Source organism: Lepisosteus oculatus, chromosome 16 (genome assembly GCF_040954835.1).
Source record: "Lepisosteus oculatus isolate fLepOcu1 chromosome 16, fLepOcu1.hap2, whole genome shotgun sequence".
NCBI lineage: Eukaryota > Metazoa > Chordata > Actinopteri > Semionotiformes > Lepisosteidae > Lepisosteus > Lepisosteus oculatus.
Window position 1 is genome coordinate 12,491,239 of NC_090711.1, and position 25,055 is coordinate 12,516,293.

Genomic DNA, 25,055 nt, shown 5'->3' on the forward strand with positions numbered 1-25,055 from the left:
AATAGCCCTGGTAACACATTATCATTATCATTATTAACGTTCCTATTTTAAAAGACATAAATGCAATTTTATATGTTTCCAATGTTCTATTTTTTAACCAAGTTGTTGAGAATGCAGAATCAAAACAGTTTCCCGGATATGGGTATTATTTTGTACAAGATTTGTTTAGGCATTCAAATGGTGAATGAATAGCTTATGTGTACAAATTCAAATATTACAACCTGAAGTAAAGCTATAAACTAATTTCTCAGCATCAGAAACGCTGAGAATCCAATATTAGCAATGATTCTCACGTAATTAAGTCTAGTAATGGGTGATGTAAATTGGATGGGAGTCAACCACCTCTCCCACACACACAAAGATCTTATGGCTTTACTTCAGGCTGAACTTGGGTATGCGGTTTTCTTGAATTACAAGTCACATCCTGTCGTGTTTATAACTGTAGCTTATGCAGAACGCGAAGACTAAACCTCTATCAGCGAAGCATCTTGCTCAATTGTTTAAACAGAGACTCGAGGGACATTTTACAAAACAGTTGGGTTTTTTTTGTGTGTAGGATTGTTGTTTTTATCTGGTATTTGTAAATTATTTTATTTTTATTTTTAAAAAAAAGATTTTCCCAAGCAATCTGAGCTGTATATAGTGTGGAAGACACGATATATTAGAGAGTGTTAAAACTGAACACCGAGGAAACTGTATGCTTTAAGATTCTCGATTCACACGGTAGTATAGTAAATTCTTGCAACGCTAGTTATCGCGCTTTTCATATTTAACAAGGATCCTGTATAGACTATAGACATCACTGTATACGGCACATCTCAGAATAATAGGAAGAACCAAAAGTTAAATTTTAGGATGCCGAAAACTCTAATTATACATTTTCCTAGTTGAGGAATCAAACATTCACAGAAAAAGGCAGCGAATTCGACTGAAGAAGTACTAAGCCAGTCCCTTGCGGAGGAACAAGACTCTTCGCCGCAGGTAGGCGGTGCTGAAGTCCGGTGGCGTACTGGGTAGAGTCCTTAACACGGCGACTGCGTGCACATAGGTTCAAATCCCATCCGTTCAGCAAGATGTCCAAACACGATAGGCTTGAACCCGTGCCTGTGGTGTATTTACACGCTTGCGAGAATACATGTGGACCAAGTGCTGCGTTTCGATTGATCCAGAAACGTTAGTTCCACCGGTCCACTTACAGGCTTCCAGTTTTGCATTTCAGTACGTTCTGTACGTGTACATATCGGCAGCTGCAAACAAGAAAATCATTAAATAACTCTTACTCAACTCAAAGAACACGGTTTGAGTACAATTCTGCACTATCACGAACCCCTTGTTTAAATACTTTCCTGTGTTATTATTTCTTTACATTACCATATTATGTTATTTTATGCTTTGTATGCATTTCTAGTCGATGTTTGCTATTGGCAATTAAAAAAACAACTGTTTTAACAGTATTTTTACGATATCGCTAATAAAGCGGTGCCAGCAATGTAAATGTTAGAGGTATGCTTTGTAGGAAAACTGCGTTAAGGCGCCTATGTCGCTGTAATATCGAATACAATTGTCTCTTGTGGCACCGTGAAAATAGCGCCTCCCCCCGGAGAGTCGGGTCAATTATCAAACACCACTGAAATTGTTCCTAAGTGCAGTAGTCAGTAGTCCTGGGATTTTACACAACCTTTTATTGTATCAGTCTGGCGGGTTAGCTTCGTTTGCTGCTGGTGTAAGGGACTGTAGTGAAGAGGTGTGTCTTGCGCGGCTGTGAAGTGGGTGTGTTATCAGTTCCAGTCTGGGGGATAACCGACACTGGCCCGAGTACTGGGAACCATGAGAGCGCCCCGGCTGGAATTAGGACCAGTTCTTCATTGCCTGTGCGTGTGCCTGATCTGTGAAGGTACTGTAGGATACTCATTTTAGAAATGTTAACGCTCTTTTGTGCTCTTGGGTTGTTTGCAGTACTTCGCACCTGTAGTGTAAGGTACAGTACGAAGGTCAATTCCTGATACAGGTTATTCTCTTGGCAAACGTATGCATTGCTTTTAAAGGGATAGACTACCACAGGACGACTACTGTATTTCAAGTAAACTACTTTTAACTTTACAATATAGCTGCATGAGACAAAATCGTCTGTTTTACGTTAGGGCATTGTGATCTTTTTTAAGTTTGGAAAAACGTTTCTTTTAGAAAAGTATTTTAAAACTAGGGTATCCTGTATACACAAATTGATAACAGACTTGGGTTGTTTGAGCTGCTGAAAGATAGCGTCAACAGTCCTAAAATACGCTTGGGGGGGGAATTTAAGTTTAGAATTGTTAATTGAATCTAGGTGCCTACAGGTGTAGTACATTTCCAGTTTATAGCATCTCGCCATCCGCGAGGATTTAGCTTGGCACAAATCTAAATATTTAATTAAAATTACTATTAGCCCACAGCTAAGGATACACCACAATTGAAATACAATTTGTTTTATCTCTTTTTTTTACTTTTAAAGGTGGAATTAACTGAAGTGTCCCGAATTTCTAGTATTACAGCTATGCGCAAATCTAAGCAAATGTTATTGTTCTTGGTCATTTTCGTGTATAACAACCCTGATAAAAATGGGTGCATTTTTATTTTTTTAACGGGAGAGATCCTGGTATTCAGATCGGATGTACTGTAATCACTGTTATTTTATCGTAAATATAATTTCCAAATTAAAAAAAAAACACGTTAAAGTTTTTTGTAAAGCGAAAGTCCCAAAATATTCCATAGTCCCAGTATTCATCTGAAAATAAAAGCAAAACGTCCAACATACATAGTATTTAGAAGAGGACATTGATTTCAGACGTTAATTTAAAAAGGTTCTGTCCATCGGCCTTATGGACATTTTAATCAAATAATTAACAACACGAAAACTAATTTCACATTAGCTGCTGGCAGAAATGTTTAGAGTTCAGGCGGGTAGCTGCGAACAAGTGAAGGTTTATTTCATGTTGAAAAGAGGAGAAAGGAAACACAACATTTCGGATGTGGAATTCTTTTCGGGTGTGAGAAAGCGAGGGTACTGTATGCCAGCAGCCATATAACCCTACAACTGTCAACTGGCAACCCACTGAAACTAAGCAGCTGTGAGCCTGTTCGGTACTGTACCTAGATGGGAGACCTCCTGGGAAAAACTAAGGTTGCTGCTGGAAGAGGTGTGAGTGGGGCCAGCAGGGGGTGCTCACCATGCAGTCCATGTGGGTCCTAATGCCCCAGTATAGTGATACACTATGCTGTAAACAGGGGCCATCCTTGGGATGAGATGTAAAACCAAAGTCCTGGCTCTCTGTGGTCATTAAAAATCCTAGGGCGTCTCTTGAAAAGAGTAGGGGTATAGCCAAATTTCCCCTTGGCCCTTACCAATCATGGCTTCTTAATAATCCCCATCTCTGAACTGGCTTCATCACTCTGTTCTTCTCCCCACTGAGAGCTGGTGTGTGGTGAGAGTACATCATCAAGGTGGGGGCTACACACTGGTGGTGGTGGAGGGGATCCCCATTACCTGTAAAGTGCTTTGAGTGGAGTGTCCAGTAAAGTGCTATATGAGTGTAAGCAATTATTATTATTATATAGCACAGGAGAGGGGAGCAGGGGGGAGCCAGAGTGGCCACTCAGGTGGTGTGAAGTCGAGAGTATGTTTAGAGTGCAAAGTCAGAGACCCCCTGCCTACACACATTAAAGTGGGTGTCCCTAATCAGACAGGGTATTCTTAGATTTCCATTGTACCATTGTGGTACTCTCCTTAGACCAATTTGCCAAAAGTAACCCAACCAGGACCGCAAAGCTCTATAACACAACCTGAAGTTCCCTCAGGCAGCTGACTTGGCTCTGGCATCTGGTGAGAATGGGGTGAGAATTTCTCTGCTGGCCTGAGAACAGCCGGGAGTCCCTCAAAAGGAGCTGGAGACTTTTACTGGGGAAGGGGTAGGCTGGTCTGCTCTGCTCAGCTAGTGACCACAGCGACCCTCACCAGTTAGAAAATGGGATGGGGGGAAAAACTGTTTTATGTTGGCTGCTTTTTACTCTCAACTTCTGTCTTTAGCAATGATTATGATGCAGCACGTTGCAATTAAATGCTGCATATTATGTCATGTTTGAGGTGCGCTGGAGGTGAAGACAGACACCCTGCCAGTATCCTGTCTCGCGGGCCAGGAGGTGCTTTTAAACTGCTCGTTTTCCAAGCCTCCCCGTGTGCAGCTAAGCGCCATCGCCGTGGAGTGGAAGGTCATGGCGGGAGACGGGAGAAGCCGGGCGGTGTACTCTTTCGATGGGAGCAGAGAAGCTCACGGCCGCCCCGGCTCGGGCGTCGCTCTGCACAGACTGGTAGAGGGTGACGCCTCGTTGCGTTTGCCAAATGTGACACTCGCGGACGGGGGGCCGTACACCTGTACCGTCATGATCACGCCTGAGGTCGGTTATGGAAACATTCAGCTGGATGTATCAGGTAAAGACTTAAAAAAAAACGTTGATTTTTAATTGTTAGAAGAATCATTTCCGCCTCATTCTGAATTGCATTCGCCTTGTGCAAAAGGTCACATTAAAAAAAAAAACTAAATAAAACGTAAACCCAGGTTTTGCAAACTCCTGGGTCTTCTTGGTTTGTTTTGTTTTGGTGCTTTTTAGTCAATGGGTCCACGCACCTGATCTCTCTAAAACCTGTACCGAGGCGTGTGTGTCTGTACATTAAGATCACACTAGGTCTCTACATACCCAGCAGCTAAACCGTTGGGAAAAGTTGATAAATTAAGGCAATAATTAGTTCCATTAGGAAGCCTAATGTTCCATTAGGACACTGATTCTCAATCTGAAGCTGTGTATGTTTGCGAAGATCAAGGGATATGTGCTTTGCATGAGTACATTACTGTTTTAGCCTTTTATTTTTATTAGTTTTTTCTACTTTAATATTTAATGCTTCCTCAATTGGAACTCTGAGTATCTTGTGATGGACTGGCTTCCTGTCCAGGGTGTGTCCCGCCTTGCACCAGAGGATTGCTGGCTTAAGAATCTTGTGGCTTCCTTGTGATCCCACAAGAATGAAGAGGACAGAAGATGGATATCTGTAAACTGGAAGTTTTACAAGCTTCTTTGTGCAATTTGTTTTTATCGTGGTTTGAAATTTACTCATCAATACGAATTATTTCTAGCCCCCAAATATAACAAAAAACTTTGCAGTTCCCCTTTAAAAAGACTGGAGCAGGGGATCCCAACTCCTGTACAGGCAACATTCCTGCAGGTTTTCTAGGCCTCTTTATATGAGCAGCACGTTAAGATCTGGTAAAATCTCTTATGCTGCTTTAAATCAGCAAATTAAACTGCTAGGAGTTGCTCTGGAGTGAATATGTGTTGGTCTGCCTCAGAGTGTTTGTTTCCCTTGGGTTCAGCTCTTCATGGAGAGGCAGATCAGTTTGGGTTGTAGGCCAGCTAGCTAAAAAATTAAATCTTAAGCTTGTTTGTATCTAGTTTACTTCAAAGTACAGTACCTGCTATGAGCTACATCAAGTGCATGAAAATAAATGATAAGGATTCATCTATGAAGAGGAAAAATATTTGTTTTGAAATCAAAAAAGTATATAGTTTGCACTTTTACCAAGATGTAAATGAGCAAGAGTGACTTTTAAGCAACACTGTTTTTGCTAGTTACTGTTTGCTATCACACTCTTTTTGTACAGACTTGTTTTGTCTTCCTTTCGCATTGTAATGGTTTTCAGGTTCTCTGCATTGATAGTCATGCATGCTAGTATTGTTTATTTTCATTTACTGAGATCACTGGCTTTTAAACAGTTTTTACATTTGGAAGCACACTTATCTGTACTTTCCTTTGGATTTAGTAGGATAAATCACTACAGTATATGGGTTTCATCACTTGTCCAAACTAATACAATCTGGCTGGCTTTTGGACTGGCTTCCCAAAAAGGTTACTGTATGAGTAGTCAATGCTGTCTTTTGGATTTTTATGTTTTATTGAAAATGAAAGCCTTTAGTGTAATCGCAAAACATGCTGTTTTTTTTTCTTCTTTTTAAAAAAAAATGTTTTGCAACAAACAGTGCGGCCTTCTGTAACAGTGCTTCCTGAACTGGCCACCATCACCGTGGGTGAAGAGAAGACAATCCTGTGTGAAATCACTAGATTTTACCCCAAGCTAATGGAAGTGACTTGGCTCGTTAAGAAGGACCTTGCTCCGGAGCTCCCTGCCGTTTCACGAGACGTCTGCACTGGAATTCCTGTTCCGAACGGAGACCAGACCTATAACGTCCACAGCCGTATTACAGTGCTGGCGAGTATGGAAGAAAATGGGGCCATGTATGTCTGTCAAATCAAACACAAGTCCTATGGCACACCCCACAGAAGAAACGCCACACTTAAAGTTGTAGGTGAGAGATTCGTCTTCTCCAGGTGCAGTCAAACCTTAGAATACTTTGCATTTCTCTTTGCTGTTGTGAGTTACTATCTAAGAAGGAGTCTTGGACTCAGTACCTGGAGGGTATTGTCTCTTCTGTTTAATTGTTCCAACCTAAGCAGTCAATTAAACAATTGATTCCTTTGTAAGTCAGAAATATATACTGTAGGATTATTAAGGTCTTTTACACTTGATTATAGGACATTCATTCAATTATTGGTAAATCACCTCAGAGCCTGTGTCACAGAATTAACAGTTACGATTATTCTGCTAATTCCCTAACTAGATAAATTATGCAACCGAGAGCACAGCTGGAACAGAAACCAGAAGACACTGGGCTCTTCAAGAACTGAGTCTGAGAGTCAATGGGTACTTTAAAGGGTCATAATTTATGATGGACCAGAATGATTAAATCAATAAATGGATTAATCAGTGAACTAACAGAGGAGCACAGAGTACTCTTAGTTCTATTATTAAAGAAATGGGAATGTGATTAAGAGCTGAAGAAAGCTTTGCTCCAGTGCCAAAAGGTTGTAAATAGCTTGGTTTAAATAGCTGTATGAATCCTTGCTTGAAGGGCTTTGTTTTCAACAAATGTGGTCTGCCTAGCCCCAAGGCTGCCTTCTGATAGCACAGCAGTGATAGCTGGCACCTTCTCCACCAGTGTGCTTCTCATCCTGGCAGTACTGGGAGCAGTGTTTATATACTTCAGGCATTTCCAGAGAGGTAAGCCTTATTTTGTTCCATATAAGCAATCTGCAGCATTATTTAATATGGCCCAGGGTTGTCTACACTTTCCTCTAAAGCAGAGAGGCCTAACAGGTTCTGGAGCACTGCTGTGTCCATAAGTAGGTTTTATTTCAGCTTTTTACTGGCTTAATTGGCCTGAGCTAATATTTTCTGCCAATTACTTAAATACTGTGACCTAGAAAACCTACAGACACTTCAGACTTCCTGGACAAAGATCAGGGTCCCATACTTTAAGGTATGCTCTGTGATAGCCATTTAATGCCGTACCCTAGGAGCCCCACATTGGTGCCACTAAGTAAGTATTAATATGAGGCAGTTCCAGGTGGCACTGCCACACAGGTTACTGAGGATACCCTAACTTAACCAAGCCCAGCCACCCCTAGAGGCTATTCTCTTATAAGAGGTCTTTTTATCACATTCTTCTCACCCAATGTCTACCCAGAGAGCTCTACATCAGGAGATACCATTTTTAAATTTTCACCTTTAGTATTACAGTATGTAGTCCAAAATAAATCAAAATGCAGTTGCCAAGGTTGTATTAGAAGGGAAACGGGCTATTTTCAAATGCATGAAAGTGCGGATAGCTTCAGTATTCATTCAGGGAACCTGCCAGTATGACCTTATGGTTTTTTGTGGTCTGTGCTGATCTTCAAAGGGATAAGACAAGCTGATTTATAAATTAATTACTAAATTTACTGCCAATATTTTTTTCTTCTTTGTAGTTCCTCCAGATGTCTCTGAAATTATCCACCCTGCCATTATATATGCCAACGAGACAGCAAAATTAAAATGCAACATCACTGCGTTCAGATCACATGCTTTCAAAGTGCAGTGGCTGAGGGTGAAGCAGCATCAGTACCATGACCAGTCAGAGGGTCTGGGCGGCTCTCCAGAAGCTATTCCACTTAACAGGTGTGATGACGTGAGCGATAAAGCTGAGAACCAGTTTGACAAACAGCACAGGCTCTGTGTCTCCACTATCCCTGTTCAGCTGGCTGTCGAGGACGATAACACTGAGTTTTGTTGCATTGTGCGATGTGGCCGAGCAGAAATCTGCAGGACAGCCGTCCTCAAAGTTACAGGTGAGGACACGGAAGGTGACCCACATAATAAAACTCAAAGATAAGATAGCTAAACCATTACAACACTGCACAGACCTGGAGAAGTTCACCTCTGTGAGACAGGCTGAGGAATCCAGTCACTAGTTCTGGGCGAAGGCAAGCAGACAGGTGAGGTGGAGAATGCACCAGACAGACAGAGAGAGCTGGGAATAGGAGCAGACTGGCAGAACAGGGGCCGTGCCGCACAGCCAGGCAGATCAGAAAGGTTGCTAATAACGCTGTCAAAAGCTGTATAGCAACCAGGAAAAAGTTGGGAATCCAGCTCTTGGTCAGGTCCTGGCTCAGACTCAGAACTAGATGGTTCTGACAGTTTCAGCTGGAGTGCAGGACAAGTACTGTGGCAGACAGGCTGGTTTGTAAGAGGAGCACAAAGTATCCAGCGCTGATGCAGAAATTACCTGTTAAATGGCAGCAGGTGGCATGAACAGCCAACCCAATCGCGTTCTCACGGCAACAGGAGGCATTTGATAGTTACTGTGAAGACCAGGGTGTAACATAAATTTGATTTCAAACTTAAATACTCTTTATATTTATTATAATAATTAATAATAAGTTCTTTAATTTATAATCCCAAAATGGTCAAAAAGTACATTATAAACAGGAGGGGACCCACTTTAGCCTCCACTGAGCCCCACCTGATGTACAGCTGCCATTGTGCATCAGCAGCCCCACTACATGGCAGATGAGGTGGAGAAGGGAGAAATTGCTTCACCAGTTGAATTAAAGGGGAACTGCAAAGCTATTTTTAGCAGCATTGATGAGCGCATTTCAAACCAAGATGGAAGAAAAATGTACACAGTATCTTGTAAAACCTCCAATTGACTGTACATCACAAAATAGATGAAATTTCCAGGTATGCGCAACGCCATGTTCTGCGATTCAGAATGAGGCAACAAACCTTCTGGTGACGTGATGTGGCCCTATGAGATTGGAAACAAGCAGGCTAGTGAATACACCTTAATCCAATCCAATAGAAATATTGCTTTTGACTTTGAGACAGTTTTGCTGACAAATACTACCTACTTGTTAACTCTGCATGCAGATCATGTTGGAAACTTTATGCAGTGAAATATCTGCTGCACGACCTGTACTTATTTACTCATATATCACATTACATAAGGCATTGTAGTGACTAGTGAGCAGGAAGGGCTGCATCACGCAGCAATTCATGGGAACATTAATACAAGTTTGCAACTTACAGTATTTTCACAAAGTTCACATTTTTGTGCTTAATTTGAAATTTGTCATTTTTTTTTCTATTACATCAATTAATTGATTTTGTTTCCGAGATTAAATAATCGGTCTGAGAAATTGGGAGTGCAGTTCCCCTTTAAGGGGAAGCTTTTGGTGTGTTAAATTGTGCAAGCCCAGAGTGGAGATTAGTCAGGACACTGGGTTAACATCCTTTTGTGTCATGGGATTTTAAATGATCAAGTGGTCAGGACTTTGGATTAATGTCTCATCCGCAGGTCACTACATTAAAACATTACTTCTGAAACTTCTAAGCCAATAAGGAAGAGTGTTGCCTACTTGTGCACAAACACCCCTTACAGCTACAACCTAGCTTCCCACTAATGTTACCTATCCCAGTACTGACCAGGTACCGAATTCCTCCAATATTTGATGAGTTTATGCTAGAAGGTGTTAATACTGCTTAAAAGCTTTGACAGAATAAGTTTGTTGTTTCAGCCAAACACTAGTTTTATATCGGTAACATGTACAACATGTATAGGTCTGCTTGCCAAATGTACTTTGTGTTATTCAGAACTATAATAACAGGTGATAGAAATTTAGAAAAACAAAGTGGGGGGTGTTCACAAGCATCAAGGAAAGAGGACGTAAGAATATTCACAGTGGGAAAAAAAAAGCAAAGAGAGGGTTGAAAAGAAAGAAAAACAAATTTCCTGCTTTCACTTCAGATTTGTGAATGTGAGATAATGCCCTGTTATTTACAGTCTTCCTTGTGAGTCCAAATTAATTTTGTTTTCATTTTCTTAGTGCGTCCATCCTTTTTTCAAATATCCAGCCTCCCCCCGATCCCCAAACTGCAGAAGACGCTCGTCCTGTGTTGCAGGATGGAGAAGTTCTACCCTGGGAGTGTTACCCTGGAGTGGTTCCGAGACGGGCAGGCAGTGAAGGATGTCACCCAGTTTGGACCCTTTGAAGACTCTGGGCAGCTGTACAGTGTTTGGAGCCAAAGTCAGCTCACTGTAACCAAGGAAGACGAGGGCGCTGTCTACACCTGCTGTGTGCGTCACGACAGCTTCCCTGAGCCTGGCTTCAGAGAAATCTCCTACGAGCTCAACCTGCAGGGTAGGATCTTGCTTGAGGTGCCATCTTGCCCTATACTCACCAGAGATTTAATGTGTGGACAAGCTTTGAGACTTGGCCACAGAACTTTTTTCACAGCAATTAACTTTAAACCCCCCAGTTTTCCAAAGAAGGTCTGTTTAAACTGTTTGTTTTGCTGTTTTTACCCTTCAAGTAAGCACAGAAGTTGTTCCTTTCTTCTCTTCTCACTTTTTGCACATTAAAACAATGATTGTCACACCTAAGATGGTACCGGCCTTCCACAAAAAGTATCAAAATAACACATTTTCCTCATAACAGTGTTTTCTGTCTTGTCAGGCATGGCCCCGAAAGTCATGTGGATCAAGTGTGACCCTCCTCAGCCTGGGACAGGACAGGAGTGTACATTGAACTGCTCAGTGAGCAACTTCTGCCCCGATAGCATCTCTGTAAAATGGCAAAAGAATGACCAGCCAATACATGCTGGCGTTTCCAACTCTCCTCCTGTTCTCAACGCCAGCGGGCTCTATTCGTTGTGGAGCTTCCTGAGATTCACACCGGAAGAGGATGACGATGGCAGTGTGTTTAAGTGTGTCGTAGAGCACAGTACTCTTAGTGAACCAGAGGAGCGAATACATGTATTAAACGTATCTAAATAAATCCAAAACTCATCTTGTTTTAAAATAAAAGTGTTTTTTTTTGCTTTTTAAAAATATAGAAACGTCTAGCTTGGCTTGAAAGAATGCCTAAACATACAGTTAAAACAGAACCCTGGAGTGATTTGCGGGCACTCTCTGTGCCTCCCCACTGGGATTTTCATTTAGAACCACTGCTGTAAAAGACAAGAGTTTGCAGCTGTGGGACAGTACGGTATGTATCATTAGCGTGGAATAATTTTTCAGATTTGTCTATCAGGCCATGGCAATAACAACCAGTAATAGACAGAAAAATTAATTTCACCTGAACATACGTAGTACATGATATTTAAGCCCTGGTGATGCTAAGGCGCTTAGTCTTAGCGTGTTTTTCACCTGGTTTGTTACTTGTGCTTGCTCCGGCTTTCGAACTTTGCTTCCTCCTTTTTTCTCTGTTTTTTGGGGGGATTCTGCTCAAAACTTTGATTTTTAAGCTTCTGCGGATTAGAATCATGTCTGCTTACTTCTGCCTTCGACTGTGTTTCTCTGCTTCTTCGCCCGCGTCTCCAGCTGTTTGTCTGCCTGCCATTGGATCCATCTTAAAGTACAAGTACAGCATGTTACAGAAGGCTCTGGGTTCAAATCCTAGACAGGTGCCTACTGCGCTATCTTTGAGCAAGGTCCTTCATTTTCTGCAGTAAAAGACCCAGGTGTATAATAGGAACGGCTGTAAGGCATTCTGGATAAAAGTATCTTCCAAATAAAATTGTGAAACGTGATGCCACACATTACAATCCTGTGACTAAAGATGGGTGAATGGGAGCTGGTAAGAGACCCTTCTCCTCGTAGAAAACCATTTAATACAGGAGGAGCAAGACTGAAACTGGTCCGAGGCTGAGTGCTGGAACACTTCGACCAACATCTGCTGCAAAGCTCTCTCTTGGAGGAAAGAGATCAGGAAAGTCCGGAACAAACCTGTTGCTCAAACCAGACCCTTTGGAATTGGTCAAGAAAGTGTTGAGTGGGATTCTGAAATCATTGAGCTGCAAATACATTTTAAACAGGCATGTTAACCTGTATGGCCTCTTTGGGGAGGATTGTCAAAATGTAAGAAAGTCATTGGTGCTGATCTTTCTTCCCTTTGCCACTTCTGGCAGTCACAACTCTTGTGCAAAACACATTCCATCCTAAAGGACCCTTTACAACCTTGGTCTAATGAATTACTCCCTGCCGAACGCAGATATGGATTTCCCCACTCTAAAAAAAAAATGTGTTGACGTTCTTATGAGTACATGCAGTCTTAACCCTGCTCAACAGGTCAGTCTCTTGTGCATTACTGTATATGTGTACTGCTTATTTGTGTGTTTTTCTTTATATTTCCCGATACTGCAAAACAAATTGCTCCATGGAGATCGTAAAGACTCTCTACTGTCTACTCTACAAGGTGAAGAGTGCAGTTGGACTGACAAAGAGAATTTGGGTAATTATTTATACTTAATTAAAAAAAGCGCCCGCCTGATCTTGAAATTCAGACATATTTACGTATTAACATTAGTTGGCCTATAATTGTATACATGGACAATAGGAGTGGACACTGATCAGCTTAGTAGAAGTACATACAGTACTATGACCTTCTACATGTGCAGGAAACACACAAAGTGGAGGTCACTTTGAGCTAATGGGGTCCCCTCAGGTCTGTACTACGATTATCCAAGAGACTCTCCCTTTTTAATGGGCACAAAATTTCCTTACTCCTCAGCTGATGGTTTTGTGATGTAATTGTTTGGAGAGGCCAGGCAACAATTTTAAAACTGCCTTGTGTAACATTACCACAAAATTGTCTTATTTAATTAAATCTTAATTAAATGTCTTATTTTATCATGTAAAGATAAGATCACTTTATTTGGCCACATGCAATTTCTTGCATTAGGAATTTGTCTTTTCATATACCCTAACTTGCTCTTCATGAGACACATAGACAGGGAGAGAAGCTGGGGGTCAGAGCTCAGGGTCTGCCATTCATACGGCGCCCCTGGGGGGCCTTGCTCAGGGGCCCAACGGAGCCTACAAACACATGTTGACCTACGTACACTTCCAGTACTCTCTTCAAGGCAGATGGAAGTGAAGAAATGAATTTTATATTGGTAACATGTACGATTCTTTTAGTGTGAGTCTCTGGAGCTCAGCTGGAATCACTGCTGTAACACTCAGCATCATTTACTTCTCCCAGTACCGAAGATAATCTTTTCCTCACCACACCTTTTCTGCAAGTGATTACATTTTTTTCATTTTGTGATTTTCCATTAAAGCACACTTATATCTCTCAGAGCATGGGACGCTGCAATGGCATTTTCATTTTTAGATCATATTCAATTTATTTTAATAATGAAATGTCAGGGTAACCCTCCGCATGCATCAATGTAGTTATAATACCCCTACTCTAGGGACTACAGATGTAAATTTGCTTTTTAGCTAGCTCTGGTACAGCTAGGGAGATATGCGATGTCCCTGTTCAATACGCTAAACTAATAAGCAAGGAGGAATTTATTCACTCCAAAGATGAAAGGAACAATAGCTATTATTTCTACTAAATTTATAGCTAGATTAATTCTAAGATCAGTAGTAATTATAAGAGAATAACATACATACACAAATAATTCTGATGAGAAAACAGAGATTAATTATGTATTTCTGTAACTTAAATTAAGGTGTCAGATTTTCAGAAAGTAACTAGTCCTTATAATTGACCTATTGATCTGTTCCCTTCACCCACGATGTTGGATGAAAAATTCACAGCACACAAAAGCATAAATTAGAATAGTAAAAACTGAAAGCAACCAGGTTAGTACAATAAATCAACAAGCTCAATTGCCGTATGCAGAAGCTGTTACAATGCTGAGATGAACCAAAGTCTGAGAGAACTGTACAGTCTTTACAGTAACTTAAGTAAAAGACTCCAAGATTTCAAGCCACAGAAACTACAACAACAGATGGCTGAATCCCATGTAATCTGTTTCAAAGACTTTTTTTCTTTTGGTAATGAGTATAACGAATGTCTTCATTATTTGTGTTCGCTGATTAAAGGACTTGGTTTTAAGTGCTGAAAAGCAGCCTAAAGGTTCAACCATGGTCTTCTCCACATGTTTCTGAGGACATCAGCACGTGAGCCCAGAAGGACAGGAAGAGATAGTCTGCTGACTCACCCTGGGCCCTTATCAATGGAATGAGACAGGCTGAACAGGGTCAGGAACTGGGTTCAAAGTTCAAGGTAACAGGGTTTTCCATTTATAGTATGGCAGTTTAAACTCAGGCTTGGACTGATAGTTGTTGGTTGAGCTTGTTCACCAACTGTGTAAGAGAGATAAATGTGCCAGCGTGTTGGACATCTAGCAGTGGAACAGGAAGGTCTCCTGGACCTCAGGACAGAGCCCTCCAGCAGAAGAGACTGTACCTGACCTACTGCTTCAATGACCTTTATCTTCTTGTTTTGCATTGTGTACTTCATTTCCATATTTGGACCTTAAACAAAGTTGTTACATCTTTTTTTGTAATAAAATTCAATCCAAATCTGAGTGAATAAATTTAGCTAAATCTGGAGATTTCCTGAAAGTATCTAGGGTGCTGGCTTCAACAAAATGGCCTGTTGTTTTACGCAAAGGCTTGTGGGACTATGAGACAAGCTACCCAGTCATGTTGCTAAACTTGACAAGCTGTATTTGGATGTATTTGGATGAAACTAGCCAACAGACTTGATGGGGCGAAGGGCCTACACTCATTGTAAACTTTTCTTAGGTTCTTATGAAAGAGACCAGTTCAGTAATAGGTACTTTGAAAGCTTCTGGTTACAGTTTTGCACACAAGTGCACCTCATTCTTATACTGTATGATTCAGTCCCTACTTTGAACAAGATTAATGACCCTACAGTACCTAAGCTTTAATGGCCCAGGGATTGGGTAGATTGTGCTGTACATTTCCCATGGTTGAGGATGAAGCTGGAGTTACAAAACCCATTTTACCCTTTCATCGAAGTTAAATAGAGACCTCAAAACACAAGCTGCAAGAGTTTGGTTAGATGAGCTGACAGATACATTTGTTAAATTTGTCTTTGATTGGGTAACAGACCACAGATCCTCTCTTCCTCTTCTACATGGTTGGTATAATACTTTAAGAGTGCTGAGGGCTAATTCTGCAGCCCTTTCTCACAGGCCCGATGGATGGAGTAATCAAATTGTTCACACTCTTATTCTATTTTTCAAAAGGTCTTTGCAACTTTGAAAAGTACTGTGAATTGCGAGGATAGAAATGTTCATTCAGTCCTGCAAATATGAGGTCAATGTGTGTGAAACACAACATGATGACAAATCATTTCATTGTTATTCACAACCTTCCAAGGTTCCTGTTAATGAACAGATTAAAATGATGTTTTTTATCTTTTGCTGAAATTCAGATCCATAGGCACAGGGCTACTAAATTATTCTTAACACATGCCAGGAAAACTAACATGCACTTAATCTTTTTTTTATTTTTGCATGCAATGTTAAATACAAAGGGAGCTTAACTGTAATGTATTGTATACCCCTCTCCACATCTTTGTCTGAATTTTGAATGCTGCTCTTTTCTTTCAGCATAACAAAGTCAATTTACACTTAGCTCCTTGTGAAGAAGGCTCAGTCCTTTAAAAACAGCTTTGATATAAAGTTACATCACCAGTAAAGGCACTTAGTCCTACAAGCAATTGTACAGTAGACCAAGCAAGAGATTGACCTAACTGTTACCAGAAGAGAGCTAATTATTTTTTTTTGTTCTCGTCACAGTAAATGAAGGCCGTACAACTAGAGAGTCAATGTGATTCAGCACAAGGAGAAAACAAATCTAAGACAAATACATATATACACGTATAAAAGATGGCATGGTGGCACACAGTACAGCAGCCCTGGGTTCAATTCTGTATCAATCCTTGGGTGCTATCTGTGTGGAGTTTGCATGTTCTACCCATATTCCCATGGGTTTTCTCTGGGTGCTCTGGTTTCCTCCCACACTCCAAACACATGCAGTTAGGGTAATTAACTTCTGGGTAATGGATGTATATACAAACAAAATTCAGGACTTGGCAAATGCACAGCAGATGCCATTAAATATAGACAGGTGCAGAGTGTTACATATACTGTAGGTAGCAAAAACAAACAATTAATGTGTGATGGGAAACAACCTGAAAAGGCTGCCTAGAAAAAAAGAGGTTTTTCTGTTAATGTGTTATTTATATCTTCTAGATAATTTGTGAAAACAAGTTAAAAGTTTAGAATTTAAATCAAGAGACACTATTTAAAAATGCTGTGTTAAGGCCTCATTGTGAATACTGTGTACATTTGTGGTCACCAACTTACATTAAAAAATATATATACTCTGGAATTAGTCTAGAAAAAGGTTGGCCAGGTTAGCTAGACAAACAAAAGCCAAGTGGTCTTCTCTAATAAGCAATTATTCCTATGTTTTTAAAATAATCTATCATGCTTCTTTGGCAGTGTTTAGTAATGAAAGCACTTTTTTAAAGTTTTTCTTTTTTAAGTTGCAGTTGGCTGTCTGGACATCAATCAAAGCTGAAGGGGAAATTCAGAATTCAAATACTGACAATACACTTGTCTACAGTGTCTACAAAAAGACTACCAGCTGAGGGCGCACTTGAACCGGTTTTTGTGTCTGAATTTTTAAAAGTCGAACTTCGCCCGTTCTAAGATTTTCTTCTGCCGATTCAAACTCGCGTCTTTTCAGCTTCATAAACAGTATTGTAGCATGGGTCATGCATTCTGGATGGATTATTTTTTTTCCTTTAAAAAAAATAGGAAGCTGCTATTATTGTCCTATTCTAAACAATGAGTTTAGAATCTCCCAGTGTTAATCAACTTGGGCTGCCACGGCAACAGTTCACAAGCTCTACTGATACATGCCCACCTCTCGTTAATTGGGGCACTCTGCGCTCCTTAGTGCTGCAGAGGAGAGTTAGGATTCATTGGCATCTTTCCCTGGCAGCATGGTAACTGGCAGTGGGAAAGCCAGTCCCAGGAGGCACTGCCACTGGGCAACCTAAGCACACTGGTGACTCAAGCCCATGTGACTCTGGTGGGGCTTAGACCCCTTGTGTGCCTGTGATTTGAGCAGTTTACTGTGCCAATGGAATAGTCCAAGCTGAGAGTGGCAACACCAGGACTTTAGAGCTTGACTTTTTAAGCCAACTAGTTTTTTTTTAAAAATGTGAACAAGTACAGTATGTTTACTCAGATTATCAGAGATGGGACTGAAGTTCATTGCTGTGGGGCCTCTATCTGTGGGAACCTTGGTGAATGCATCATGGAGAACTTGGTGACCCCCTATTAAATAAAGTTTTATGACCTCTTAATGCTTTTGACCTTATTTTGTTGCAAGGCTACCTACCTAGGGGCTTAACTGGGTCTACAGCCAGAGAGTGGGATCTAATTTTTTAAGGTATCTGACCATCTTTATGAGTCCCTGGTTTTTTTACAATTCTGATTAGTGTGAAAAAAAGCGGCACAAAAAATTTGCAGTGGGCTGATTTTTTATTATTGTTTAGTATTCTGTCAAATCGTGGGGTTTTATTTCACAGAACGTGCTCTAGACCAGACTGACTAATTATCATGTGTACGGGAGCTTACTCCACTTCTCTCTAGTATTTCCTCACTGCACGTTCTCAGGAAAAACAAAACAAGACCGAATAAAACAAAAATCTAGTATAGCAGGATCGTTTCTGCTTTTATACGTGTGTGTTGGGGTGGTTAAATAATAAATAAATAAATAAAATAATTATTTTGTCTTTCCATGTTGGTGTCATTATATAAATACATTCATAGTGCAAATTACAAAAGGATGGCCACAAGTCAATTATCTGCACTTTTCAAACTCAAGTTACACAAAACCTGTAACTTGAGGATTTCATTTTAGCATTCTGCTTTCACAGCTCTTTTATGTAGGATGATAACAGACCGGGTAGGAGAGTTGGGATATCGTTATAACTAAGCATTACCACTCATCTGCGTTTATCAGTTTCACCTGTTGTACAGGACTGACTTCAGCATTGGCCAATATACAGCGCACGCCTGCTATAGATATCGATCTAGTTATCGATCCTTGTGTATTACCTTGTTCAAAAACGGGCAGCACCTGGATTTGTTTTATTAACACAATTAAAAGCATCCTGCCATAATAAGACACGTGCACTCTATTTGCACTCGCTGGGAAGGTAAGGTCTTGTAGCACAGTTGGCTGGACTGTGTCTATGAAACCAATGAAGTAACATCTTTGTAACTTGGGTGGGTAGCTGCGTCAGCATGCGTAGGCTGCAAAGGAACAAGTAATAGGTTTATTCCATGCTGAAAAAAAGAAGAAAGAGAACACAACGTTTCGGCCGTGGAGCCTTCTTCAGGTTGCTCACACCTGAAGAAGGCTCCAAGGCCGAAACGTTGTGTTCTCTTTCTTCTTTTTTTCAGCATGGAATAAACCTATTACTTGTATCTTTGTAACTTGCTTATTTTACATTATTCACCTATCAGTCTGTTATGGACATAAGAATTTAGTAGATACATACAGTACTGCCGAATACAACGATTTTCACTTGGATATTTATTTTTCCCGGCCCTTTTAGTCGTAGGAAACCGCCAAACATCAAAGTTTGATTACTCTTTTTCTAAATTGCTGCATTTTAAAGAATAGGTAAACGCTGAGTATGCTTTGGGTGCATAACGCCCTGTCCATTTAAGTGCAGCGCAAAACAGGAAAATACGGGTGTCCTGACCACTTTACTGTATCTTCACAAAGTTAAGCTCTTGGTTTAAAACTTTATGCGCTGATTTTATGCTACTTTTATTTGATCTTTATGAATATGCATAAATACTGTAGCTGGCAAAAGAAGATGGAAGAGATACCTACAGAAGCAGAGGGCGGCGAGTTCAAAACCACAAGCAGTCGCCCAGAAAAACATTGCAGCACGCGGTCACTAGTTTCAATATGACTTACTGACAGCAGTTTGTTACCACTCAAGTGGGCTGGCCCCGCTTATGTTCAACTCGTCCAGTGGAGGAGTTAATTTATTACACATCTGTCTTGGAAGTAGTTAATCTTGCACTCCCCCCCAAGAGAAACAAATTTAAGAAACCTTGAAAAGGCAGCGGGACGACTTCTCACTTTAACCCGCACTTCAACATCCTTCATAGACTCGCCTCGCTTCTGAACAACTTGCCAAGAACGGGAAAAAGTTCCAGATTAGACATGGAAGCGATTTTGGTGTTCGCGAAGAAAATCTGGTGCGTCCGGAGACAGCTAATGTTAATTCTTACACCAATAGCCCTCCTGCCTTTAATGTTTGCGCTCCCAGCAAGGGTAGGTTCTCATTTTGCTTTTTAAATATTTTTTTCATATCCTCTGTTTCAGTTTTCCATTTAAAAACGTTAAGGTTCAGTCTGGGTTGTAACACTTTACAAATGCGTTCGTATTTCTTGAACTAATTATGTATTAATAAATCATATAAACTAGTGATACTGCATATTGGGGGAAATTTAGTCTACTCTACATTGTGAAAAAGTGGGATTTAATCAAGAAAATGATAGTTTATTGTCTGATCGATTATGTAGGTTATAATTAATAGTAATGCATTATAAACTCAATATTACTTTCTATTATATTAAAATATTTCGTGGAATATGGATATAAATGCATCCAGAAAATACTTTCATTAACTGTTTTTAAGAATATTTGAAAATACATGATAAAATGGAATAAAAAAATTCATACTCCGGTGAACAAATTATCTTCGTAATGAAATCTAGAAATTCGTTATTCATGAAGACGAGAAAAAGAACTACCTGGAAGTCCTGTTCAAGAGAGCCACATACAGTATGAATTAATTTACTGTACAAAAAGGCTGAAGTAACAATAGCATGCTATAAGAAATTTGCACCGTATTGCTAAATGTGCACACTGTAGAAAGTAATACTGAGTTTCTAGTGCGTTTGTGTTGCTTTCATTAAATTCCAGTGGTGACGCGATGTCTAATTTGTCCGTCTTCTCTGCTGTGCAGTGGGGCAGCAGGTGCAGAATGACAGCCACAGATCACCCAGGTGACTGCTGCTCTGTGGGTCCCTTCCTGCATGAGATGGGCATTCCTGTTCAGCTTGATTAACGAAAAATCGTGAAACGTCACAGGACGGTAAAGACCTGTGGAAAGATGTTTTCAAGGTGAGCGTGTGGCTGACAGATCACATTGCCACCATACCGGAGCGTTTGCAAAACTTCGGAGGAATTTAAAAAATAATTTCCTTGGAAACCAGTACACACCCGAAACAAACAATTTTCCTATTACAGCGTTGATACAGTTAGTGAAAGAGGGCTCATGTATCACCCGCAAGGGCTTCTTGACTGCAATTTTGTACTGACAAATCAAGCTGCTTCTATCATTGATCACTACGTCAATTGATGGGAAACGTGGCGTGTTTCATCATGACCCAACCTGCCTCAGATTGGCTCTTTACAGGTTGCAAGGATCTGTGTGTGATAGAAATTGTCTCAGGTTCTTCAGAGGTTTAAGATCATTTGCCACTGTTTCCATTTCCACTGTTTCCAGCTTTGTGGTTGACATTAATCAAGCAGCATCAGCCTTGTCACACTGCTCAGATGGCATTTAAAAATGGAGGCAAGAAAACCTTTTACATCTAAGCTCTGATAAGACTTGTGGTATGCTGATTGACTCTCTTTATCAGCTTTGTAATTGTGTCAACCTTAGTTTGCCTATTGATAGATCTGGAATCCATCCAGGTACTCAGATCGGGAATCTTGGTGTCGTCTTTATGTTGTTGTTGTGAAAGTGTCTCTTTATCATCTTTAAACATTGCTGGTGTCCACTCACATCTCTCCCAATCCCATCCAGAAATGCTAATGCAGGCTTTATCTATTCCAGTGCTTGCTAGTGTATCCAAGTGCATTCTAAACAGGTTGCAGCACGTTCAGAGCTCAGCTGTTTACTGAAATATCAGAATATCACCTGTTGCAGTCTCACTTGCACTGGCTCACTGTGTATATTAGAAAAAAAAATCAAACTATTCAATGGTTTGGCTATATCTGTGTACAATTAACTTCCCAAATATTTATGCTGTACATGCTTTGAGACTTTTGAGGATTTTGGGTTCCTTTCATTTTATTTCCAGAATGAAGCTCTGAACACCAGGAGGCCATTCTCCTCTGTCGCTTCGAACTTGTTGAATAGAACAGTCCAGTCCTGGTCCCATTGGGTCGGTGTGTGTCTGCATGGTGTCACGCCCTGTACACCTAGAGGGCGCTGCACTTCTGTCCTGTTCCTAGTTCCCTGTGGTTATTCATGTCTTTCCGGTGTGTCTTGTTGTGTAGCCTATTTACTTCCTGTGTCTGCCTTGCTCCTGGCTCGGTATTGAGGGTATGGATGTTGTGAGACCCGCCTAGCACCAGGTCGCCCCACATCCGTGGGCATAAGTTTCTATACCGACATTGTCTGACCCCCTGAGCCTGGGCTAACCTCCGTGTTGCCCCCTTTTACCGCTACACATAGGCTCTCTACTCCTCTCCTGGCCATTCCACGGCTTGCCCCTTCCGACATCCGTAACACATGGTTTATAAGTCTCTATAAAGCAGGAGCACCCGAAGATCTAAGAAAAGTTGTCAAAGTCTTCTAATTAAGCCAATAAGATACTGATTTAAAGAACTGAGCTGGAAAGAAACCCCACAGACACAGTTTTCTGAAGGACCCCACAGCTGATATCAGATTTTACAAGTCAGTCAGCCTTTTCAAAGCAAGTCTTAAACTTGCTCTCTTGAGAACACTCTAGCTTTTAATTCTATCTGGTTTGCTGTATTCATTTCTGTGCTTCCTTTCTCATATTGTAAGGAAGGTAGTCAGGTGGGTTGGGTTTGGCTAAACGTGCGTCAGACTCGGTAGGTTCATTTATTTACAGCCCAGCAAAATTATGCCAAATGTGGGCTTCCTGTGTAAATCCAGATGGCCTACTTGTGGCAAACAATTCCAAAAAGGGGCGAGATGAAAGAACAGTCAAAAGGGCCAATGCTGGAAAGGTCAGTATGTAGGTAGCCAGAGGTTCGAGGACATTGTAAGCTCAGGTGGTGGATAGATTCCTAATACGGAGTGATGTTACCGGGTGAACTGAGGGTTTAAATAGTGAAGGAAGGGGTGTGTGAGAGAAATGGGGCAATGAGGGATTAATTAGGACCAGCTGCAACCGGAACACTACTGGCTGCAGCCTTGTTTTCCTGTTGATGTGTTTGTCACACCACAAACTGCTGATGCTTGGGTGGCTAATTCCAAACTTGGTGGATGTAATTTCTACCTGAGATACTGCAGTGTAAGAAGTTCTGTGTTCTCTCTTCCATTTTACCTTATAATTCACGCTGCTGCTTTCTTGGGGAATGCTATACTGATTAACACAGACCCTGCGTTTCACAATTATTCCTTTTCTGAGACATTGTGAAACTTAAAAAGATTTTGAATTCTTGCGTAAGAGGACTCGTGCACTGAGCCGCTTCCAGAAGTGATGTCACCTTGCTCCGAAATCTCAACAATGTAAACTTTTGTTGCAGCAGAACACCTGGTCTTGTGGTGTGATGGGTTTATCCATTGTCTATAGCAGCGGTTCCCAATCCTGGTCTTGGTGATCCATATACTTGTTGGTTTTCCTTCTGCCCCACCTTCATCAGATACAGTAACTGAAGCCTAACTTGATCTCCGAAGTTGCTTCATTGGAATGTTTGCATTTTGTTTCTAGTCACAAGTTTGGGATTTGTATTTCCCTTACAAAATACAACAGTTAAAGCTTCAACAGGTGTGGAGGAGTCACCATGATGAGAAGTGGAAAGTGCTGTTCTAGAGATTGGCGCTGTTAGCGCTTGGAGCCCGTGTTCAAATCCCAACATTGGTGGAACAAGCGTCTGTTCTCACACTTGGAAGCTGTCAAAACAGCTGGCAGTTTGTAGTTGTGATTATGTCAGAAGCAGGGTTGAAGAAATCATGATGTGTCCACCTTTGATGCCTGACCGTTCTTTTGTCCTAATGTAAAATAATCAGACCTGTTTTATCCTCCATAATAATTTAACAATAAGTCATTTCTTTCCTTATATACATTGGAAGCCGGCAGGCACGTTTATTCAGTAGCTCCATTAGTGCTGATCTGGTAAGAATTAGATAACTTTAAAACCACAGTTCACAACAGCAGAACAAGAACTGAAACAAAAAGATTGCAAGAAGAGCTATAGAGTTTTCAAAGTTATGAAAATGTGTCATGGGTGATCATTGTGGGAAACAGATTCCTTCCATTGTTTTTTAGTTTTTCCTCTTGATGTGGTTTTCCGAAGTAAATATTGGCTATAGTTATTCTGCAAACTAATTGTAAAACTTTTTTTCAGTCTGCTTCGCATCGAAATGACAGACAAAGTGCTTAATCTGCGCAATGAAAACTTATGTTGGTCACTTCCCATTTTGTAATTGGTGAGTGGCCTTTGTGGCAGCAATCACATCCTGTAGTAAAAAATCCAGTGCTAAACAACTTCCAGTCAAGGAAATACATTTACAGGTACACAGGAGGAAGTGAGTCCATCTGTGAGACAGGGTAGATGAGGGCGGTCTCAGGCAGTGGGGAAAGCTCATTTTTTGCTGGTACGTGAAACAGAAACAGAAACAGAAACTTAAAAACATAATGGAGCCATGCGATTACAGGTCCGGGGCTTGCATGATATGGGAATCAATACAGAGCCCCAAATAAAGTGAGTGCCTGGCTTTTAAGGGGGACAGGAAGGAAGCTGGAACAAGGGGCAGGTGCACAAAATCAGGTCCGAAGTGAAAGAGCCGGAGCGTCCTTAAGGAGGAGGGACTACAATCGGGACAAGTATAGAATATTACCAAAACGAATGGTCCACATATTAGTGACAATACACATAATAGCCTAGTTAAGTCACTGTAGTGTTTTTCAACGGGTATCACAGCTCTAAAATCAAACCACTGTTTTCTCCATTGCTAGTCATATCCCCTGCTCTTCGTCAGGAGAGGAGAGATTCACAATATAGGAATCTGTCACCTTGTTGACGCTATTTGACACAACCTCAAGGAGAGAGTCCCTGGTTACAGGCCATGTTGGAGACATGTGATCCTAGATTTTGGATTTAGGCTGGCCCAGTCTGGATTTTGATCTGTGCCAGCAATGCTTGAACAGGCCTCGTATTTTTTTGTTCCAACATTATCCACGCACATAACCATCCAGATGCAATTGTGAACAAATATACATTTAAAATGATAGTTTGGTCACTAGGCTTACATTGAAGTTTCACGGTAGACAAAGGAGTGAAATAAAGATATAACATTACATAATAATTTGGTCAGAGAAAGAGCTGAGACCCAGAATTGGTAAAGGCATTTTGTCTGCTAAGCAGAACTTTGTACTTTTTTTCAACAGAAGAAATTATTTTAAAAAAGCTAAATGTTGCTGAGTGGCATTCAATTCTATTTGATTTTTCAGTTGTTTTTTTTTAGTTTAGTGTTTTTTTTACTTCCATCCATTTTCTAATTGCTTTATCCAGCTCAGGGTTATGGGGGAGTTAGAACCTATCCCAACCTACAGTATACCGATTTTACCAGAAGCCAATGCTACTACCAATATGCCTCTGGACAGTGGGACAAAACCAGAGCAAACTCCATGCACGTCTGGAATTGAACCCAGGGCCACAGTGCTATGAGTCAGTCTTTTGTTCATTAAAATCTAATATTTTTAAAAACAATTTCCAAGTAAGCAACTGGCCATATT

The 25,055-nt window shown here is 40.8% G+C and overlaps 1 protein-coding gene and 1 gene segment (V, D, J or C); both read left to right on the top strand.

The window, feature by feature from the left end:
• Window positions 1-1,532: 1,532 nt before the first annotated feature.
• LOC102691506 (Ig heavy chain C region-like) lies at window positions 1,533-11,268 on the top strand. The segment is given in 6 exon segments: window positions 1,533-1,894; window positions 4,121-4,465; window positions 6,067-6,393; window positions 7,892-8,251; window positions 10,289-10,603; window positions 10,919-11,268. Coding segments are annotated over 6 exon segments (1,734 nt in total).
• A 7,959-nt stretch (window positions 11,269-19,227) lies between these two features.
• Window positions 19,228-25,055, top strand: part of slc13a3 (solute carrier family 13 member 3) — a 29,014-nt gene continuing 23,186 nt past the window's right edge. The window contains exons 1-2 of one of the 4 annotated variants that reach the window (XM_015364651.2): window positions 19,518-19,602; window positions 20,300-20,457. Coding sequence is in view for 1 of the 4 variants with exons in the window: in XM_006639469.3 (XP_006639532.1) it covers window positions 19,492-19,602 (111 nt within the window). In the remaining 3 variants the exon portion in view is untranslated. Of the gene's footprint in view, window positions 19,603-20,299; window positions 20,458-23,726; window positions 23,747-25,055 lie in introns of those variants that run through there. The other 3 variants (XM_006639469.3, XM_015364652.2, XM_069179368.1) reach the window with 3 other exon arrangements.